The 20,400-nt window shown below is 46.2% G+C and overlaps 1 protein-coding gene across 2 annotated transcripts; it reads right to left on the reverse strand.

Moving 5' to 3' along the window:
- Nucleotides 1-238: 238 nt before the first annotated feature.
- Nucleotides 239-6,201, reverse strand: LOC112216183 (myeloid zinc finger 1). Of its 2 annotated transcripts, none has more exons than XM_042299529.1 (2): nt 5,807-6,201; nt 239-1,813 (listed from the first exon to the last, which is right to left on the reverse strand). In XM_042299529.1, the coding sequence occupies exon 2, from the start codon at nt 1,788-1,790 to the stop codon at nt 945-947; it is 846 nt and encodes a 281-aa protein (XP_042155463.1). In that variant the 5' UTR covers nt 1,791-1,813; nt 5,807-6,201; the 3' UTR covers nt 239-944. The 2 variants fall into 2 exon arrangements, with proteins under 2 accessions (XP_042155463.1, XP_024231755.2); XM_024375987.2 differs by lacking the exon at nt 5,807-6,201 and adding an exon at nt 3,079-3,216.
- Between the last annotated feature and the right edge of the window lie 14,199 nt (nt 6,202-20,400).

Here is a 20,400-nt window from a genome sequence, read left to right on the forward strand (position 1 = left end):
ATTCTACTGCCAATGTTTGTCTATAGAGATCGCATGGCTGTGTGCTCGATTTTACACGCTTGTCAGCAAAGGGTGTGGCTGAAGTAGCGCGATCCACATCATTCATTTATATATATATATATATATAGTAAAGTGTTAAGTCAAGAAATTAGTAAACACATTATCAATTTTAAAAAAAAATACATATTTACAATCTACAGCCTGAGGTAGTTATGCAGAACTCAAACCAGAGACAATATATCATTTCATAGCAGTTTGACATAGACTCTGGAACTTTAATTGTTACTCCAATTCAACAGAATTAGTCACTTGACACGGACTATAGATATTCCTAATTCATAATCAAAAAAAAACCTCAGGATTATTTACATGTACATACATTGGTGAGGGCAATTTCTGGACAATTTAATGGTTGAGAACCAGCAAGAAACACTACAGGCCTCTATGATCGTAATCTAAAAAGTGGATGAACATGATTTGTTATAGAAATTAGTTTTGAATGTGTAACAGAAGAGTAAGTTAGTTTAACAGCAAGTCATTTAATAATGTATAGACAGTCTAATTAGCCCTTTCTTCACAATGGATCAAGTATAATTGAATGAATGAATCATAATCCCAAAAATATATATACACTAAAGTAACACCAACAAAAACTTGTCACGATCTCAAAGGCAAAACCATAACATTTCAGAGGACTGTTAACCATTTTAAATGCTTGACAAAATATTTTCTAATCATTATCACTGGTGGAGAGAAAGTTCTTATTTTCTCAAACTCAATGAAGGAATAAATACCAAAATCATGATGTGATGCAAAACAAGTGTTGAGGTATAAGTCATTTTATGAAACAGTGCATCCACATGGGTGGAGAAGAAACAGAACAATGTTCATCTTGTTTTTAAAAATAATCTAACTGATTATCCCATTTGTTTCATCATGCAGAATCAAAGAATAACCTCGATGTCATACGCAACTTTTTGCAATTTTTCTCCTCTAGTTAACAACACAGGCCAAAGTTCCTCTTGAGGCACAGAATGTACTTTCTCTGCTGTGCCTGGATGCTTGACTCTCCTCTTTTTCTTCTTCTTCTTAGAATGATCATGTTTGGTTGAGAGATTATGGCTCTTGTTAAGCTTCTTAAGCTGCTTGGGTGTGAGTGTGACCTGAATGGGAGGTGTGGGTTGCATCGTGGGCATGGATTCGAACCCAGGTCGAGGCTCGAGGTCAGGTTGAGGTATGCCATTGGGGTACTCGTGACGCTGGCAGAAGAGTACACCACACTTTCGGCAGCGGTACGCCTCCTCTTTGGCATGGATGGTGTGGTGACGCTTTAGGTTGTGGTGTGTGGTGAACGAGCGCTCACACTGGTCGCAAGGAAAGGGGCGCTCCCCAGTGTGAACCCGCTGGTGCTCAGTGTAGTGGCTGCGGCTCAGGAAACGTTTCCCACACACACCACAGGGAAACGGCCTTTCTTCGTCGTGGAACTGTTTGTGTCTCACCATCTGAGGAAAAGAGAAGAAGTTCTGGCCGCACACCTCACAGGTAAATCCTCCAACTGGGATGGCATGGTGCGAAGGTGGCAATAGCAGAGTGGGGGGCCGCTTGTATGGTTTTAGGGAAGGTTCTGGTACGATGAAAGGAGTCGATGGGACACTCCGTTTTTGTACTTTCAGGTTACCAGTAGATTCTGTTTGAAGAATAGCCATTGCAGCCTCGCGCACTTTGAAAACTGCAGCACCTGCTGCAGCCCTCTTGCCCAACCCAACGGGCCCAATTTCTTGGTCAGCCATGTCTACCTACTCCACCCAAAACCCTGGCAAAAAAAGATGAGTCAAACAAAATAAATTAGAGGTAAAATGACAAACTCTAAAGTACAGTAAAAAAAAAAAAGTTTGATGTTAACAATGAAACATGTGCCCATAATAATGGATAAATACATGATATATATTTAGCCATTTGTAATACTGCAATGTAGCTAACTAACGGTATTAAGTCATTATTCACCTAACTTGCTGTAAACTGAAATGCGTGTCAAGTACAGAAAGACACTGCGACTGGTTGTAACTAACTATCAAGAAAGAGCGTGGATTGTAGCTAACGTTAGCTTCCTAGGATAGCTTGCTAGAATAGCTAATAACATTTGTGTTGGCTCGTTGTAGCTAACGTTAGCTTCCTAGGATAGCTTGCTAGAATAGCTAATAACATTTGTGTTGGCTCGTTGTAGCTAACGTTAGCTTCCTAGGATAGCTTGCTAGAATAGCTAATAACATTTGTGTTGGCTCGTTGTAGCTAACGTTAGCTTCCTAGGATAGCTTGCTAGAATAGCTAATAACATTTGTGTTGGCTCGTTGTAGCTAACGTTAGCTTCCTAGGATAGCTTGCTAGAATAGCTAATAACATTTGTGTTGGCTCGTTGTAGCTAACGTTAGCTTCCTAGGATAGCTTGCTAGAATAGCTAATAACATTTGTGTTGGCTCGTTGTAGCTAACGTTAGCTTCCTAGGATAGCTTGCTAGAATAGCTAATAACATTTGTGTTGGCTCGTTGTAGCTAACGTTAGCTTCCTAGGATAGCTTGCTAGAATAGCTAATAACATTTGTGTTGGCTCGTTGTAGCTAACGTTAGCTTCCTAGGATAGCTTGCTAGAATAGCTAATAACATTTGTGTTGGCTCGTTGTAGCTAACGTTAGCTTCCTAGGATAGCTTGCTAGAATAGCTAATAACATTTGTGTTGGCTCGTTGTAGCTAACGTTAGCTTCCTAGGATAGCTTGCTAGAATAGCTAATAACATTTGTGTTGGCTCGTTGTAGCTAACGTTAGCTTCCTAGGATAGCTTGCTAGAATAGCTAATAACATTTGTGTTGGCTCGTTGTAGCTAACGTTAGCTTCCTAGGATAGCTTGCTAGAATAGCTAATAACATTTGTGTTGGCTCGTTGTAGCTAATCGTTAGTTAGCAAGCAGCTAAAGCGACGAGGCCGATTTTTCAAGAGGGTTGCTGGACCATCAACATTTGTACGTCTGCAATTCATATACACATATGTTATACAAAGAGGTGGCAGTTAATTGAAAAATACTTACAGAAAATAACGTTTAACGCTATAAAGGTGAAATTACACAAACGACAGCAAACTATGCAACTTTCATGGCAGTGTCGAGCGCTTTTTGTATGTTAGGTGCATCACTTACACACTCCCCCAGAAACTTAAGCACCCAATTTTGGTCCCCGTGTATGGCTGTAATGGTTCCGTTCCTACAGTACGTATTGCTGTACTGGTTCCGTTCCTACAGTACATGCATACGCCTTTAAAAATATCGACGTGGATCTATATAACAAGTTACAATATGATGATATCAATATAACAGGTTTTGCGTTTTTTTTTACACGTTAACACACCTGCAACTAGCCTAAACAGCCGACAGAGGTCACTATTGATCTGTTTCTAGACGGCTCACTATAAAAAATAGAAAATAAACGACAGGTAAATAACGACCACTAGCGCCTGTGCAGGCTAACTTGCAACCCTGGCCGTGAACGTGTACTTTGTCTTTGCTGTGTTTGAGAGCATCAATTCTGCTCAGGCGTGAAAGTAAGATGTTTTTAAATTACATCTGTGTGTAGATGAATATAATTGAACAAATAATTTAAGAAAAAATTTAACATTTTCAGTCTCCCTCACAAGTTGGTGCTTGATGCAGTTCTTCAAATATTTCGCCAGCTGTCACTGTTGTCTGCACAATACAAATGGTTGGGAAAGACTTATACTCCCTATCATTTAGGATTACACAAATTGCTTAATTTTTGACCCAAATAGGCCTAGAGGAAGCTCACCATTTTTTTAACAAGGCATGTCAGTTAAGAACAAATTCTTATTTTCAATGATGGCCTAGGAACAGTGGATTAACTGCCTGTTCAGGGGCAGAACGACAGATTTGTACCTTGTCAGCTCGGGGATTTGCACTTTCGGTTACTCATCCAATGCTCTAACCACTAGGCCACAATAAAGTGTGTATAAACATAGACATAACCTATCACTGGGTATTTCAGATGGTATAGTCATAACCAGCACTGCACAGCACCAAACATCAGAAGGCAGTACTGTTCACACATTTGTTTGTTTGTTTGTGTGTGTGCATGCCCGAGTGTGTGCTCGAGTGTGTGTGTGCATGAGAGAGAACGATAGGAGTAGTTTAACACCACCCCTCTGCACCTATGCCCCTGGGTGAGCTTCACAGTACTGTTCTGGGTGAATGCAACTGGGACTTCTGATAGACTGCACTCCAGACACAAGTGTGAAAATTGATCTATCATGCTGCTTCTGAAAGTTAAATCAATATATGTTTCATTTTATTCTCATTGTCATGCTGGGAGAAACAGCAGACCCCCACTAACACTAGTATAGAACAAAACTGTGTCTTAAACTACTGTAACATTCTGTGTAATACATTATCTATTGAATGCGTTTGGAGACATAGCTGTGGAGATGCATAGATAATCTGCCTCTTGTAGAGGCAGTATGTTGTGTGTGTGTAAATATTTATTCAATTGTGTTTACATAACAATCCAAACCAGAATTTGGTTCAGTGGCTCATTCAAAAAGGACTGTTGCGTCAGCTTGTATCTGAAGAGAAACAACTAAATCTAAATATTCCCTCAATAACCATGACTCTGTTATCCTTATTTTTGTCCTGTGATTCTATCTCCATCTCTCTATCTATCTCTTCCTTTTTAAAAAACCATCACCATCTGTCCCTGAATACCTGTTTGGCTCAAGCATCCTGTGTTGAGCATGGAAAAATGTTATTTATTGTTGTGGCAAGCAATCATAGCCTAGGTGGGTGGGTGGGTGGGTGGGTGGGTGGGGGGGTGGTGGATGGGTGTGTGGCTGGGTGTGTGTGTTGGTAGGTGGGTGGGGGTGGTGGCTGGGTGTGCGGCTGGGTATGTGTGTGGGTGGGCGAGAGTGGTGGCTGTGTGTGGGTGTGGTGGCTGGTTGTGTGTGTGTGGGAGTGGTGGCTGTGTGTGTGTGTGTGTGTGTGTGTGTGTGTGTGTGTGTGTGTGTGTGTGTGTGTGTGTGTGTGTGTGTGTGTGTGTGTGTGTGTGTGTGTGTAGAGAGAGGTAAAGGTAGACTGTTTACATAAACAGTGGTCTGAAAGGTATTTCAAATAACCAATATTTTATCTCCATTTCCCATCTGGCCAGATGGCACCCCGACTCTGTTGTTTTATTGCGGCGTTATTCATGCCATAGTCAAGGTGATTTGCCATCTTTCTTTTCTCTTCCAAGTGTGATCATTCATACATGGTGTTTCCCTCCATTGCTCTCTCCATCTCTCAAAACAGTCTGGTCTCATATACTAAATGTAACATAGTAAATGTAAATTCGGGACACTCAAACTAGTATGATATGTTAGGTTTGGTGTGGTGTGGTTACATAACAGAAGGTTACTGAAGGTAAAAAAGAATGTAGGGTGGTTGGTCAGGGTGGATGGATGAGCATATAATGTGATCATGTGAATCTCATCATGGACAACTTTAGCATTTTATCTAATTAGCAACTTTGCAACTACTTACTACTTCTTAGCAACTTTACTACTACAGTGCCTTTGGAAAGTATTCTGACCCTTTGACTTTTTCCACATTTCTGTTACGTTATAGCCTTATTCTAAAATTCATTCAATTGTTTTTTCCCCCTCATCAATCATCAAGCAAACAATTTGGAATTTCCAAGCCATTAATGTTTCTTATAAAAACAAGAATTGATGCAGTCAAGACAGACTCATATGCATAATATTAATATTAGCCCTCTTACGATGAAGAACAAGATGTGCTGTTCTGGTCCAGCTGCAGCTTAGCTAAGTCTTTCTTTGCAGCACTTGACCATATGACTGGACAGTAATCAAGATACGTTCAAACTTGTATAAGGATACAAGGCGAGACCCAGATGCAGACATGGGAGGCAGATGGTTTGAGTCTTGATATTTGTTAACCAATCCAAAAGGGGTAGGCAAGAGAATGGTTGTGAACAGGCAAAAGGTCAAAACCAGTTCAGGAGGTACAGAGTGGCAGGCAGGCTCGAGGTCAGGGCAAGCAGAATGGTCATGCAGACCGGTACGGAGTCCAGAAAACAGGCACGGGTCAAAAACCGGAAGGACTAGCAAAAGAGAATAGAAGCAGGAGTACGGGAAAACCACTGGTTAACTTGAAAGGCATACAAGACGAACTGGCAAAGAGAGACAGGAAACACAGGGATAAATACACCAGGGAAATAAGCCACACCAGGAGGGGGTGGAGACAATCACAAGACAGGTGAAACAGATCAGGGTGTGACAACTAGAGCCTGCAGGACTTGCTTTGTGGAGTGTGTGTGTGTGTGTGTGGTAATGTGTAAGGTAACAGGAGGGAGGACAATCATCCTCTCCATGCTATTGTTCCCTCATTGCTGCCACACTCCCCACTTGCCTGGCTGATTAAGTCAGTATTTCCCTTCTCTCTTGTGCTTTACGGTTAATTTCATCAACCTTACTCTTTCCAGTCAATGACCAAAAGGACCCCAATTTATATAACACCTCTACCTATGAGCCATCAATGACCTTTGTGCTTATTCTCCCATTACCTGTCTGCCATCCAGTCTAGAGGTGTTGTTACCTCGTTGTTATGTTAAAGTATGTTGACAGGCTGTTGTGTTTACACAGGCAGTCCCACACAGCCCACAGGCTCAGCCTCAGCCATGTCTGCCCCGCCAGGAGAGACTGAGCTGTCTGCCACGCCATCAGTCAGCCATGTGCTGAAGGGGTGAGCCACTACAATGCAATTACACATTCATTTCACCCAGGCAAGGCAGGCAGTCTTCCCTCCCCCTCCATCACTCTCCTCCATCTCCCTCCCTACCTCCTTCTCAGGCACCCCTGTCTTCCTCCACTGCACACAGAAATCCTCTCCATTTCCTCTCTCTTTCTGCCTCCTCATCCCCTTCCCCTCTGCTCCCTCATCTCTCATTTTCCCTCTTGATTTCTTGTTACCCTCTCCCCTGTCAACTGTAGGTTCAGAGAAATCCACTTAATGCAGCATAAAGGCCAACAGTGGAAAGGAGAGGTAGAGCATGAAAGAGGAATAGAGAAGATATCAAAGGGGAGGGGAGCAATAGAAAGAAAGTCACCTGAATAAACATGAACTGCAGGGGAGGAAAGACTTGGAGAGGAACGCGCGAGGAAGAGGAGGGGTTTGATATTGCCGAGCTTTCTGGGGTCCCCTGAATGAGGAATGAAGGGTTGTAATTTGGCACATGTGACGAATAACATTTGATTTGATTTGCTTTGAAGCAGAGGCTGGCGCTAATGATATATTGATCTGACACAGCCTGGGGTCACATAACTCTGACTGTGGGACTGGCTGAGAGAGAGAAAGACAGATGTTTATTTTCCCTTTTGTACTATTTGCACATAATGGACATTTGAAATGTGTGTAATGTTTACTGAATAATTGTTTTTTTTTAATAGTTTATTTCACTTTTGTTTATTATCTATTTCACTTGCTTTGGCAATGTAAACATTTCCCATTCTAATAAAGCCTTTAAATTGAATTGAATTGAGAGAAAGAGAGAGACAGAGAAGTAAAGCTATCTTTAAGAAAAACAGAATGTGTAATTTAGCCTATTAAACAAACAAAAAAATGATGTTTCAAGTGAAAAATAGGCAGGTCTGATGCTGAGAAATGAAGTCAAATTCTTGCCTTCTTCACCCATATTTTATTTTTGTACCACTACATGGCAACAAAGTAATGAACTACTGAAAACACTACCTAGATTTAAATTGAGTTCAACTCCCACCAAGCTACTGCTAAATGTAGTTCAATTACTATTTGAAATACATGTTCACTACTCCCAATACTGCAATTGACATCCCATCATGCTTAGGGTCATGTATAAAAATGCCCAGGTGTCTGTTATTTTGCTTACCATGGCTAGTAGAAGAGATCTGTAACTTTGAAAAAGGGGTCTCAAATGAGCATAGGAGGTTTAAAGAGTGTGTGTGTGTGTGTGTGTGTGTGTGTGTGTGTGTGTGTGTGTGTGTGTGTGTATGTTTGTGTGTATCTTAGTCACCAGATTTCCACCCAATTGAACTCTTATGGGAGATTCTGGAGCAACGCCCTGAGGCAGCGTTTTCCACCACCATCAACAAAACACCAAGTTATGGAATATCTCATGGAAGAATGGTGTAACATCCCTCCAATAGAGGTCCAGACACTTGTAGAATCTATGTCAAGGCGCGTTGAGGCGGTTCTGATGGCTTGTGGTGGCCCAACGCCCTATTAAGACAATTTATGTTGGTGTTTCCTTAATTTAGGCAGTTACCTGTATGAAGATAAGCGAGTTAAACCTTTTACCCTGTCAAACATTCAAACATAGAGAGAGGGAGGTCATGACCAGATGAGCTCCCACATTTTCCAGCAGGTTTTGTGCTGCTACCATGTTGTGTTATGTTGTGTTGCTACCATGCTGTGTTGTCATGTGTTGCTGCCTTGCTATGCTGTTGTCTCAGGTCTCTCTTTATGTAGTGTTGTGTTGTCTCTCTTGTTGTGATGTGTGTTTAGTCCTATATTTATTTATTTTTTCTTATTTTTAATCCCAGCCCCCATCCCTGCAGGAGGCCTTTTGCCTTTTGGTAGGTTGTCATTGTAAATAAGAATTTGTTCTTAACTGACTTGCCTATTTAAATAAAGGTTAAATTAAAAATTTAAAAAACACCCATTGGGTTGTTAACAGCCTGCTGTTTGACTGAGAGCTGAATTACTCTGGTGTTCTGTTGTCATACTGTCAAGCGCTCCAGCTCTTATGCTACACTAACAATCTGTACTAATATTATGGACCCTCAGTTTGACAGCTACTCAGTCTCCACCCCCACCATGTATTTGGCTCAAGCTAATAGTAGAGCCTTTCAAATAATAATGACATTTTGTCTGAGGCATGGTGTAGGCCTATGCTGCAGTGAATTAAAATTAGTCCATTTATGTTGCAGTGAATTGAAATGAGTTCAGGGTCCAGGTCTGTGTTCAGTATCATTAATATCAGAGCAACTCCCTGCAAGAGCTGGAGATCAGGTGTTTAGGAGGAGGAGAGTGTCTGGGGAGCACATTAAGGTGAGATCACTGTAAAGGGAGAGAGGGTGGGGGAGAGGGGATTAATGGTATTTTCTCAAGGTTCCCTCTTCATGTGTCGAGGTGTGTGGTGTGTGTGTGTGTGTGTGTGTGTGTGTGTGTGTGTGTGTGTGTGTGTGTGTGTGTGTGTGTGTGTGTGTGTGTGTGTGTGTGTGTGTGTGTGTGTGTGTGTGTGTGTGTGGGAGAGAGAGAGAGAGAGAGAGAGAGAGAGAACAGCAAATGTATTCACCAGCAGAGGTGTTGCCATCAGAGTATTGATTCTGGAACCCTTTGCTGAAATATAAATGAAACAAACAGATTGGAAAATACATCAGTCTACAGGGGTGATGAAGAGATAGACTCTTTAAGAGAAGATGTCATCGGAGTTCCTGAAGTCTTAGACGTGTTTATACACTTAGATGAGTCTGGGGTCACAAGGTTCTAGGTCTCCCTTGGAAATCTAATGAGCTATTCATTTAAATAGTATCTGTAGTTAATTTCATAAAATGATCCCCTCCTATCCTCCAATTGTGTCCATAGAACCTGATGTGGTCGTACCTGTGGCTGTTTCTTAGGGTCTATGTGGTTCCGGATACTGTGAACAGGGGTCAGAGTAGGGATTAATCCAAGCATAGGAGTTAAAGACTCTTGCATGTTGTGGTCCCTCTAAGCACTTCCTTTCATTAGTCATTTCTCTCTAAGCCCTCATCCTTTTGCCTACTACTAGTAATCTCTATCCCCACCGGAAGGAGAACTCTAAAGCTGCCACCTCCTTACTTTCCACTTTTCACTTTTCTCTCTCTGTCTCGTTGTTTTTTCGTGCTGTGCAGTCTTTGCCCTCCACAAACATTCTCTCACCCCGCTACTTCAGTCTCTCCCTGCTCCTGTCCACCCACCTCTCTTCCCCTCTCTCATGGTCTCACTCTCAGCCCTCTCAATTCCTATCTCTCATGGTCTCACTCCCTGCCCTCTCAATTCCCCTCTCTCATGGTCTCACTCTCAGCCCTCTCAATTCCCCTCTCTCATGGTCTCACTCTCAGCCCTCTCAATTCCCCTCTCTCATGGTCTCACTCTCAGCCCTCTCAATTCCCCTCTCTCATGGTCTCACTCTCAGCCCTCTCAATTCCCCTCTCTCATGGTCTCACTCTCAGCCCTCTCAATTCCCCTCTCTCATGGTCTCACTCCCTGCCCTCTCAATTCCTCTCTCTCATGGTCTCACTCTCAGCCCTCTCAATTCCCCTCTCTCATGGTCTCACTCTCAGCCCTCTCAATTCCCCTCTCTCATGGTCTCACTCTCAGCCCTCTCAATTCCCCTCTCTCATGGTCTCACTCTCAGCCCTCTCAATTCCCCTCTCTCATGGTCTCACTCTCAGCCCTCTCAATTCCCCTCTCTCATGGTCTCACTCTCAGCCCTCTCCTCTCTCTCTCATTCCACTCTCAGCCCTCTCAATTCCCTCTCTCATGGTCTCACTCTCAGGTCCCTCTCAATTCCCCTCTCTCATGGTCTCACTCTCAGCCCTCTCAATTCCCCTCTCAATTCCCTCATGGTCTCACTCTCAGCCCTCTCAATTCCCCTCTCTCATGGTCTCACTCTCAGCCCTCTCAATTCCCCTCTCTCATGGTCTCACTCTCAGCCCTCTCAATTCCCCTCTCTCATGGTCTCACTCTCAGCCCTCTCAATTCCCCTCTCTCATGGTCTCACTCTCAGCCCTCTCAATTCCCTCTCTCATGGTCTCACTCTCAGCCCTCTCAATTCCCCTCTCTCATGGTCTCACTCTCAGCCCTCTCAATTCCCCTCTCTCATGGTCTCACTCTCAGCCCTCTCAATTCCCCTCTCTCATGGTCTCACTCCCTGCCCTCTCAATTCTCCTCTCTCATGCTCCTCTCAGCCCTCTCAATTCCCTCTCTCATGGTCTCACTCTCAGCCCTCTCAATTCCCCTCTCTCATGGTCTCACTCTCAGCCCTCTCAATTCCCTCTCTCTCATGGTCTCACTCTCAGCCCAATCTCTCAATTCCCTCTCTCATGGTCTCACTCTCAGCCCTCTCAATTCCCCTCTCTCATGGTCTCACTCTCAGCCCTCTCAATTCCCCTCTCTCATGGTCTCACTCTCAGCCCTCTCAATTCCCATGGTCTCTCTCATGGTCTCACTCTCAGCCCTCTCATGGTCTCATTCCCCTCTCTCCCTCTCTCATGGTCTCACTCTCAGCCCTCTCTCTCATGGTCTCATTCCCCTCTCAATTCCCTCTCTCATGGTCTCACTCTCAGCCCTCTCATGGTCTCATTCCCCTCTCAATTCCCTCATGGTCTCACTCTCAGCCCTCTCAATTCCCCTCTCTCATGGTCTCACTCTCAGCCCTCTCAATTCCTCTCTCTCTCATGGTCTCACTCTCAGCCCTCTCAATTCCCCTCTCTCATGGTCTCACTCTCAGCCCTCTCAATTCCCCTCTCTCATGGTCTCACTCTCAGCCCTCTCAATTCCCCTCTCTCATGGTCTCACTCTCAGCCCTCTCAATTCCCTCTCTCATGGTCTCACTCTCAGCCCTCTCAATTCCCCTCTCTCATGGTCTCACTCTCAGCCCTCTCAATTCCCCTCTCTCATGGTCTCACTCCCTCAGCCCTCTCAATTCCCCTCTCTCACCTCTCTCATGGTCTCTCTCTCAGCCCTCTCAATTCCTCTCTCTGGTCTCATGGTCTCACTCTCAGCCCTCTCAATTCCCCTCTCTCATGGTCTCACTCTCAGCCCTCTCAATTCCCCTCTCTCATGGTCTCACTCTCAGCCCTCTCAATTCCCCTCTCTCATGGTCTCACTCTCAGCCCTCTCAATTCCCCTCTCTCATGATCTCACTCCCTGCCCTCTCAATTCCTCTCTCTCATGGTCTCACTCTCAGCCCTCTCAATTCCCCTCTCTCATGGTCTCACTCCCTGCCCTCTCAATTCCTCTCTCTCATGGTCTCACTCTCAGCCCTCTCAATTCCCCTCTCTCATGGTCTCACTCTCAGCCCTCTCTCATTCCCCTCTCAATTCCCTCTCTCATGGTCTCACTCTCAGCCCTCTCAATTCCCCTCTCTCATGGTCTCACTCTCAGCCCTCTCAATTCCCCTCTCTCATGGTCTCACTCTCAGCCCTCTCAATTCCCCTCTCTCATGGTCTCACTCTCAGCCCTCTCAATTCCCCTCTCTCATGGTCTCACTCTCAGCCCTCTCAATTCCCCTCTCTCATGGTCTCACTCTCAGCCCTCTCAATTCCCCTCTCTCATGGTCTCACTCTCTCAATTCCCCTCTCTCATGGTCTCACCCAGCCCTCTCAATTCCCCTCTCTCTCATGGTCTCACTCTCAGCCCTCTCAATTCCCCTCTCTCATGGTCTCACTCCTCTGCCCTCTCAATTCCTCTCTCTCATGGTCTCACTCTCAGCCCTCTCAATTCCCTCTCTCATGGTCTCACTCCCAGCCCTCTCAATTCCCTCTCTCATGGTCTCCTCTCTCTCATGGTCTCACTCTCAGCCCTCTCAATTCCCCTCTCTCATGGTCTCACTCTCAGCCCTCTCAATTCCCCTCTCTCATGGTCTCACTCTCAGCCCTCTCAATTCCCCTCTCTCATGGTCTCACTCTCAGCCCTCTCAATTCCCCTCTCTCAGGTCTCCTCTCAGCCCTCTCAATTCCCCTCTCTCATGGTCTCACTCTCAGCCCTGGTCTCACTCTCAGCCCTCTCAATTCCCAATTCTCTCTCATGGTCTCACTCTCAGCCCTCTCAATTCCCCTCTCTCATGGTCTCACTCTCAGCCCTCTCAATTCCCCTCTCTCATGGTCTCACTCTCAGCCCTCTCAATTCCCCTCTCTCAATTCCCCCCTCTCAATCATGGTCTCAGCCCTCTCAATTCTCTCAGGTCTCCTCTCAGCCCTCTCAATTCCCCTCTCTCATGGTCTCACTCTCTCATGGTCTCCTCCCTCTCAATTCCCCTCTCTCATGGTCTCACTCTCAGCCCTCTCAATTCCCCTCTCTCATGGTCTCACTCCCTGCCCTCTCATGGTCTCATCTCCTCTCAATTCCCCTCTCTCATGGTCTCACTCTCAGCCCTCTCAATTCCCCTCTCTCATGGTCTTACTCTCAGCCCTCCAATTCTCTCTCATGGTCTCACTCTCAGCCCTCTCCCCTCTCTCTCATGGTCTCACTCTCAGCCCTCTCAATTCCCCTCTCTCATGGTCTCACTCTCAGCCCTTCTCAATTCCCCTCTCTCATGGTCTCACTCTCAGCCCTCTCAATTCCCCTCTCTCATGGTCTCACTCTCAGCCCTCTCAATTCCCCTCTCTCATGGTCTCACTCTCAGCCCTCTCAATTCCCCTCTCTCATGGTCTCACTCTCAGCCCTGCTCCTCTCAATTCCTCTCTCTCATGGTCTCACTCTCAGCCCTCTCAGGTCTCACTCTCAGCCCTCTCCCCTCTCTCATGGTCTCCAGCCCTCTCAGCCCTCTCAATTCCCCTCTCTCATGGTCTCACTCTCAGCCCTCTCAATTCCACTCCCCTCTCAATTCCCTCTCATGGTCTCACTCTCAGCCCTCTCAATTCCCCTCTCTCATGGTCTCACTCTCAGCCCTCTCAATTCCCCTCTCTCATGGTCTCACTCCCTGCCCTCTCAATTCCTCTCTCTCATGGTCTCACTCTCAGCCCTCTCAATTCCCCTCTCTCATGGTCTTACTCTCAGCCCTCTCAATTCCTATCTCTCATGGTCTCACTCTCCGCCCTCTCAATTCCCCTCTCTCATGGTCTCACTCTCAGCCCTCTCAATTCCCCTCTCTCATGGTCTCACTCTCAGCCCTCTCAATTCCCCTCTCTCATGGTCTCACTCCCAGCCCTCTCAATTCCTCTCTCTCATGGTCTCACTCTCAGCCCTCTCAATTCCCCTCTCTCATGGTCTCACTCCCCCTCTCTCATGGCCCTCTCAATTCCTCTCTCTCATGGTCTCACTCTCAGCCCTCTCAATTCCCCTCTCTCATGGTCTCACTCTCAGCCCTCTCAATTCCTCTCTCTCATGGTCTCACTCCCTGCCCTCTCAATTCCTCTCTCTCATGGTCTCACTCTCAGCCCTCTCAATTCCCCTCTCTCATGGTCTCACTCTCAGCCCTCTCAATTCCCCTCTCTCATGGTCTCACTCTCAGCCCTCTCAATTCCTCTCTCTCATAACTTCTCACAGTTCTTCTTCCTCTTTCTTTTCCACTTTCCTTTCCTCTCTGTGCTAAGATTCCACGAGCAGTGTTCACAGCTGGGTTCTAATTTAAGGAAATGTGGTCATATGTACTACATATTGGATATCACTAATTTAACTCTGAAAACCATATTTCTCTCACCTCTCTCTCTCTCTCTCTCTCTCTCTCTCTCTTTATCTCCCTCTTTCTATCTCTCTGGCAGAATCTTGATACAATCAAAAAAGATAGTGATGGATTGGCAGTAGGGAATAGTCTCCCCCTCTGTTTTGTCTCTCAGACTAATGCAGTTGGCCTGATGGGCATGCAAAGCTATTAAGTGAAGCAAAAACATTTACATGACCCAAACAACAGTCTCTTCATTTTGCAGTGATACACATGAATAATCCAATTTCTCTCTGTCTGATGCCACTCTACTGTGCTCTCTCTCACACACTATCTCTACAGTATCATCTGTCCTCTCCTCCTCTATATCAACAGTGTGACTCTGAAATAAGATCACTATCTCTGTTTCAGGGAAGTAACTGTTCTTAGACCTTTGCTAGGCCCTCTTAGAAATTAATGACATCGTAAAGACTATAACCATTGAACTGAATCGGATTGAATAACTTAACATTTTTGCACTGCTCTCATACGGAAACTTTTTTTGAAAATGTGTTCCTTGCCTGGCATGAATATGTAACATTGTCCTCTTTCCCCACTTCCCATATTTACTGACTGACTGTGGCTTTGCCCTGACCTTCTCTCTTAAACTATTAATTAATAATAGATCCTATTTCCCTAGACAATTAATTACTGTGAATCCTCCCATCTTCTGACCAAAGCTTCCTCTATTCAAGGTGGATTAAACCAACATACTCTGGACCCATCTAAGAGGTAGATTTCCTCTCCTTGCACTTCACCATTCATCTTGAGTCTCTCACTTCATCATTCCTCTTTTTCTCTCTCTCTGTCTTTCTCTCTATCTAGGCAGCAGGTAGCCTAGTGGTTAGAGTGTTGGGCCAGTAACCGGAAGGTTGCTGGATTGAATCCCTGAGCTGACAAGATAAAAATCTGTCGTTCTGGCCCTGAACAAGGCAGTTAACCCACTGTTCCCCAGGTGCCGAAGACGTGGATGGTGATTATGGCAGCCCCCTGCACCTCTTTGATTCAGAGGGGTTGGGTTAAATGCAGAAGACACATTTCTGCAGAAGATGCATTCAGTTATCAGTTTAGGTATTGTCATGCCCTGATCTGTTTCAGCTGTCCTTGTGATTGTCTCCATCCCCTCCAGTTGACGCTTATTCTCCCCAGTGTATTTATCCCTGTGTTTCCTGTCTCTCTGTGCCAGTTGGTCTTGTATGTTAGTCAAGTGAACCATCGTGTTTTTCCCGTACCCCTTTTGCTATTCTCTTTTTGATAGTCCTCCCGGTTTTGACCCCTGCCTGACTCTGGACTACTTTCCCACCTGCTTGATCATCCTGCCTGGCCTGACCTTGATTCTGCCTGCCCTTCGGCACCTTTTGGACTCTGGTTTTGACCCTTTTGCCTGTACACGACCATTCTCTTGCCTTCCCCTATTGGATTAATAAATATTGTAAGACTCCAACCATCTTCCTCCTGTGTCTGCATCTGGGTCTCATCTTGTATCATGATAGTATGAACTGGCCATGACAGACCCAGCCGACCTGGACCAGCTCCGCCATGCTGTCTCCCTGCAGGGAGCCACCATTAGGAGACATGAGGAGTTGTTACAGGGCTTTCAGAAGGGCTCAGTTCCTTGACGAAACACCACAACCATGGGTTAAAGGCTATTATGGAGCAAATCAGGGAGTTAGTTCAGAGGCTGCCTGCCACCTCTGAAAAACCTCAATCACCCAGTAATTTCTTGCCTATCTGTGGTGAGTTTGTACAGCCTATCCCGACTTCCCGTGAACCCCGCTTATCTCCTCCAGAGCTACATTCGGGACATCCTGGTACCTGCCAGGGTTTTCTTTCTCAGTGCTCGCTTATTTTTGAGCAACAGCCTTCTTTGTTTTCGTCAGACCGATCGAAGATAGGGTATATAATTACGCTAATGTTGGGAAGGCCGCTCTCCTGGGCTAAGGCAGTTTGGGAACAACAATCTGCCATTTGCGGTCATTTGGAGGAATTCATGGCAGAGGTGAGAAGTTTTTGAGTCTCCGGTATCCAGGAGAAAGGCAGCCAGCAAACTGCTTGACTTAAGTCAAAACTCCTGTAGTGTGGCAGACTACGCGGTGGACTTTAGCACATTGGCTGCCGAGAGTGCCTGGAATCCGGAGTCTCTTTTCAATACTTTTCTGCACGGATTATCTGTGGAGGTAAAGGATGAGCTAGCTACTCGGGAACTGCCAGTGGACCTCGACTCTCTTATTGCCTTAACCATTCAAATTGATGGACGCCTAAGGGAACGCAAGAGTGAGAGAAGGTCTGGTCTACACTCGTGCACCCGATATGGCACGTTCACCTCCTATGGAGTCCGGAAGTTTCCAAAGGCAGCTCTTCCGACAGGAGTCGAAGCCACCTGAGCCACCTGTTCCTTACAGGACATTCTGTCCCAACCCAGGGAGGGGAGAGACCTTGGGCTTGAGGTAGATTGTTTAACAGGTGGCCGACAATGTGAGAAGGCTTGTGAACTATATTGCCATTGTATCTAAGAGGAGGAGGGAAATTTATGACGAAATGTGAGGTATATAAACTAATGTACATGGTATTATGAGCAGAGCTCTCGAGAATAAACACTATTGGTTAATGTTAATGACTGGTCTATTTTATGTAAATAAGAACCTTACAAATTCTTATAAACAGACAGAGTGTTTTAATTGAATTGGTTAATGAACACATAGGAACAAAATTCATCTAACAGTTGGATACTCCTGAGCCTATGCAGTTGGGAAGAACTAGGCTATCAGTTTTGGAGCGCTCACGGAGGATGAATAATAACTGTTGTCTGTACTGTGGAGGGGCAGGACATTTTATAGCTACCTGTCCTATTAGGAAACCCTTGTCACTAGTGGGTGCCGCGGGGAGACCAATCTAAGTCTCTCCGAGTGCTCATTGACTCTGGGGCTGATGAGTTTTATGGATGCCACTATTTCTTCGGAGCTTGGTATTCCCACTCAGCCTCTCTCTGTCCCCATGGATGCTAGGGCACTGGGCGGCCGCTCTATAGGGGAAGTCACCCATAGTACTGTGCCTGTTCAATTACGGGTTTTGGGTACCCACAGTGAGACCATACAGTTCCTCCTCATTGCATCCCCCCATGTTCCGGTTATTTGGGCTTTTCCTGGATCCAAAAGCACAATCCTGTGATTGACTGGACCACAAGCTCCATCCTGGGTTGGAGCCCATTTTGCCATTCCCACTGCCTTAAAGCAGCACAGCCTAGTCATCTTCCTCAGGAGGTTAGCAAGACTGTGGATGTCTCTGCTATCCCCACGGAGTCCATGACCTCCTGGAAGTGTTTAGCAAGGCACGTGCTACTTCCCTTCCCCCGCACCGTCCTTATGATTGTGCCATTGATCTTCTCCTAGGCACTACACCACCTCCGGGTCGGTTGTACTGTCTGTCCGGACCAGAGGCCATTGCTATGAAGGAGTACATAGAAGAATCTCTTGCTCCTGCACCATCCCTCTGCATCTCCTGTTGGCGCAGGGTTTTTCTTTGTGGAGAAGAAGGACAAGATCCTGGCCCGTGCATTGACTACCGGGGACTTAACGATATCACTGTCAAAAATTGTTACCCCCTACCTCTCCTCTCCTCTGGGTTTGAACCTTTCCAGGGGGATACCATGTTTTCCAAGTTGAACCCTCGGAATGCCTACCACCTGATTTGGATACACGAGGGGGATGATGGAAGACAGCCTTCCACACAGCCAGTGGACATTATGAGTACCAGGTCTTGCCATTTGGACTCACCAACGCCAATGTCTTCCATGCTTTGGTCAATGATGTGCTTTGAGACATGCTAAACCGGTTTGTGTTCATCTACCTGGACTACATCCTGTTTTTTTCCCGATCTGCACAAGAACATGTACTCCATGTCAGACAGGTCCTTCAGCACCTCCTGGAGAACCAATTGTTTGTGAAAGCTGAGAAGTGTGAGTTTCACCGCTCTTCTATCTCCTTTCTGGGATATGTCATTGCTGAGGGCAATGTTCAGATGGATCCTAGAAAGGTGAAAGCAGTGGTGGATTGGCTTCAATCAACAGTTGCAACGGTTTCTTGGTTTTGCAAACTTCTACCGCAGTTTCATTCAGGATTACAGCACCCTGGCAGGCCCCCTCTTGGCACTCACCTCCCCCAAGGTACCGTTCAAATGGTCTCCAGCTGTCAACAAAGCCTTTATGGACCTGAAGCATCGGTTCACTACAGCACCCATCTGGACCCCTCAAGTCAATTTGTGGTGGAATTGGATACTTCGAATGTTAGAGTGGGGGCCATCCTGTCCCAGTGATCTGCCCAGGACCAGAAGCTTCATCCCTGTGCCTTCCTGTCCCATCGTCTCAATCCTGCTGAAAGGAACTATGATGTTGGCAACCGAGAACTCCTGGCGGTGAAGATGGCGTTGGACGAGTGGAGGCACTGGCTGGAAGGAGCAGAACAGCCATTCCTGGTCTGGACTGACCATACAAACCTGGAAATATCTCCGTTCAGCCAAGCGCCTCATCTCAAGGCAGGCCCAGTGAGCCCTCCTGTTTACCAGATTCAACTTTACCATTTCCTACTGTCCAGGGTCTAAATATGTAAAGCCTGATGCTCTCTCCCACCTATACAGTTCCTCTGCCTCACCCTTGACCTCCGACACCATTCTCCCTACCTCATGCCTTGCTGCCACTGTGGATTGGGGTATTGAGAACCTGGTTCGCAAGGTGCAACGCTCCCAGCCTGGACCTGAAAGGGGCCCAGCAAACTGGCTGTTTGTCCCTAACCCAATCCGGCCCGGGTCCTGGAATGGGCTCATTCCTCCAGGCTGACCTGTCATGCAGGGTCCCGTCATACACTAGCCTTCCTTCGTCAATATTTCTGGTGGCCCCTGACGTCTCTGCCTTCGTCCCCGCATGCACTGTGTGTGCTCAAAATAAGACTCTGTGGCAAGCTCCTTCTGGCCTCCTGCAGCAACTACCGGTTCCTTATCGTCCCTGGTCTCATATATCTCTGGACTTTGTCACTGGGCTCCCTCCGTCGTCTGATGGCAACACTTTCATTCTGACGGTAGTCGGCCGGTTCTCCAAGGCTGCCCATTTCATCCCTCTCCCCAACCTACCTTCTGCCAAGGAGACGGCCCAGTTTATGGTGCAGCATGTCTTCCGGATCCATGGACTCCCGGTAGACATGGTCTCCAATCGGGGGCCTCAGTTCTTTTCTCAGTTCTGGAAGGCATTCTGCACCCTTATTGGGTTGTCAGCCAGCCTGTCATCTGTATTCCATCCCCAAACCAATGGTCAGTCGGAGCGAGCCAACCAAGACCTGGAAACCACCCTGAGGTGCCTGGTCTCAACTAATCCCACTACCTGGAGCCGACAGCTGGTCTGGGTGGAGTATGAACGGAACACCCTTGCCTGTTCGGCCACGGGACTCTCTCCATTTGAGTGTTCATTGGGGTATCAACCTCCACTCTTCCCGAAACAAGAGGTCAGCATACCCTCGGCCCAGATGTTTGTCCGCCGCTGTCGACGTACCTGGAGAAGAGATTGGGCAGCACTTCTCAAGACCAACTCCAGGTGTCGTCGACAAGCGGACTGTCGCCGAACAGCCCTGATCTGTTTCACCTGTCCTTGTGATTGCCTCCACCCCCTCCAGGTGTCGCATATTCTCCCCAGTGTTTTTATCCCTGTTTCCGGTCTCTCTGTGCCAGTTCATCTTGTATGTTAGTCAAGTCAACCAGGACCTTGTGAAGATGCTGGAGGAAACAGGTACAAAAATATCTATATCTGTCACGATCTTCGTCATACTCAGATCAAAGCGCAGCGTGGAATCGGTTCAACATCTTTTTATTTTAAGGAGAACCGAACAACAAAACAATAAAGCATAAACGATAAGTGACGTTCTGTAGAGCTCACAGGCATCAAC

This window comes from Oncorhynchus tshawytscha, linkage group LG16 (assembly GCF_018296145.1).
Source record: "Oncorhynchus tshawytscha isolate Ot180627B linkage group LG16, Otsh_v2.0, whole genome shotgun sequence".
NCBI classification, from domain to species: domain Eukaryota; kingdom Metazoa; phylum Chordata; class Actinopteri; order Salmoniformes; family Salmonidae; genus Oncorhynchus; species Oncorhynchus tshawytscha.

Bases quoted from the DNA above. Each gene is read 5' to 3' on its own strand.
- LOC112216183 (XM_042299529.1), bottom strand. From the start codon at position 1,790: ATGGCTGACCAAGAAATTGGGCCCGTTGGGTTGGGCAAGAGGGCTGCA.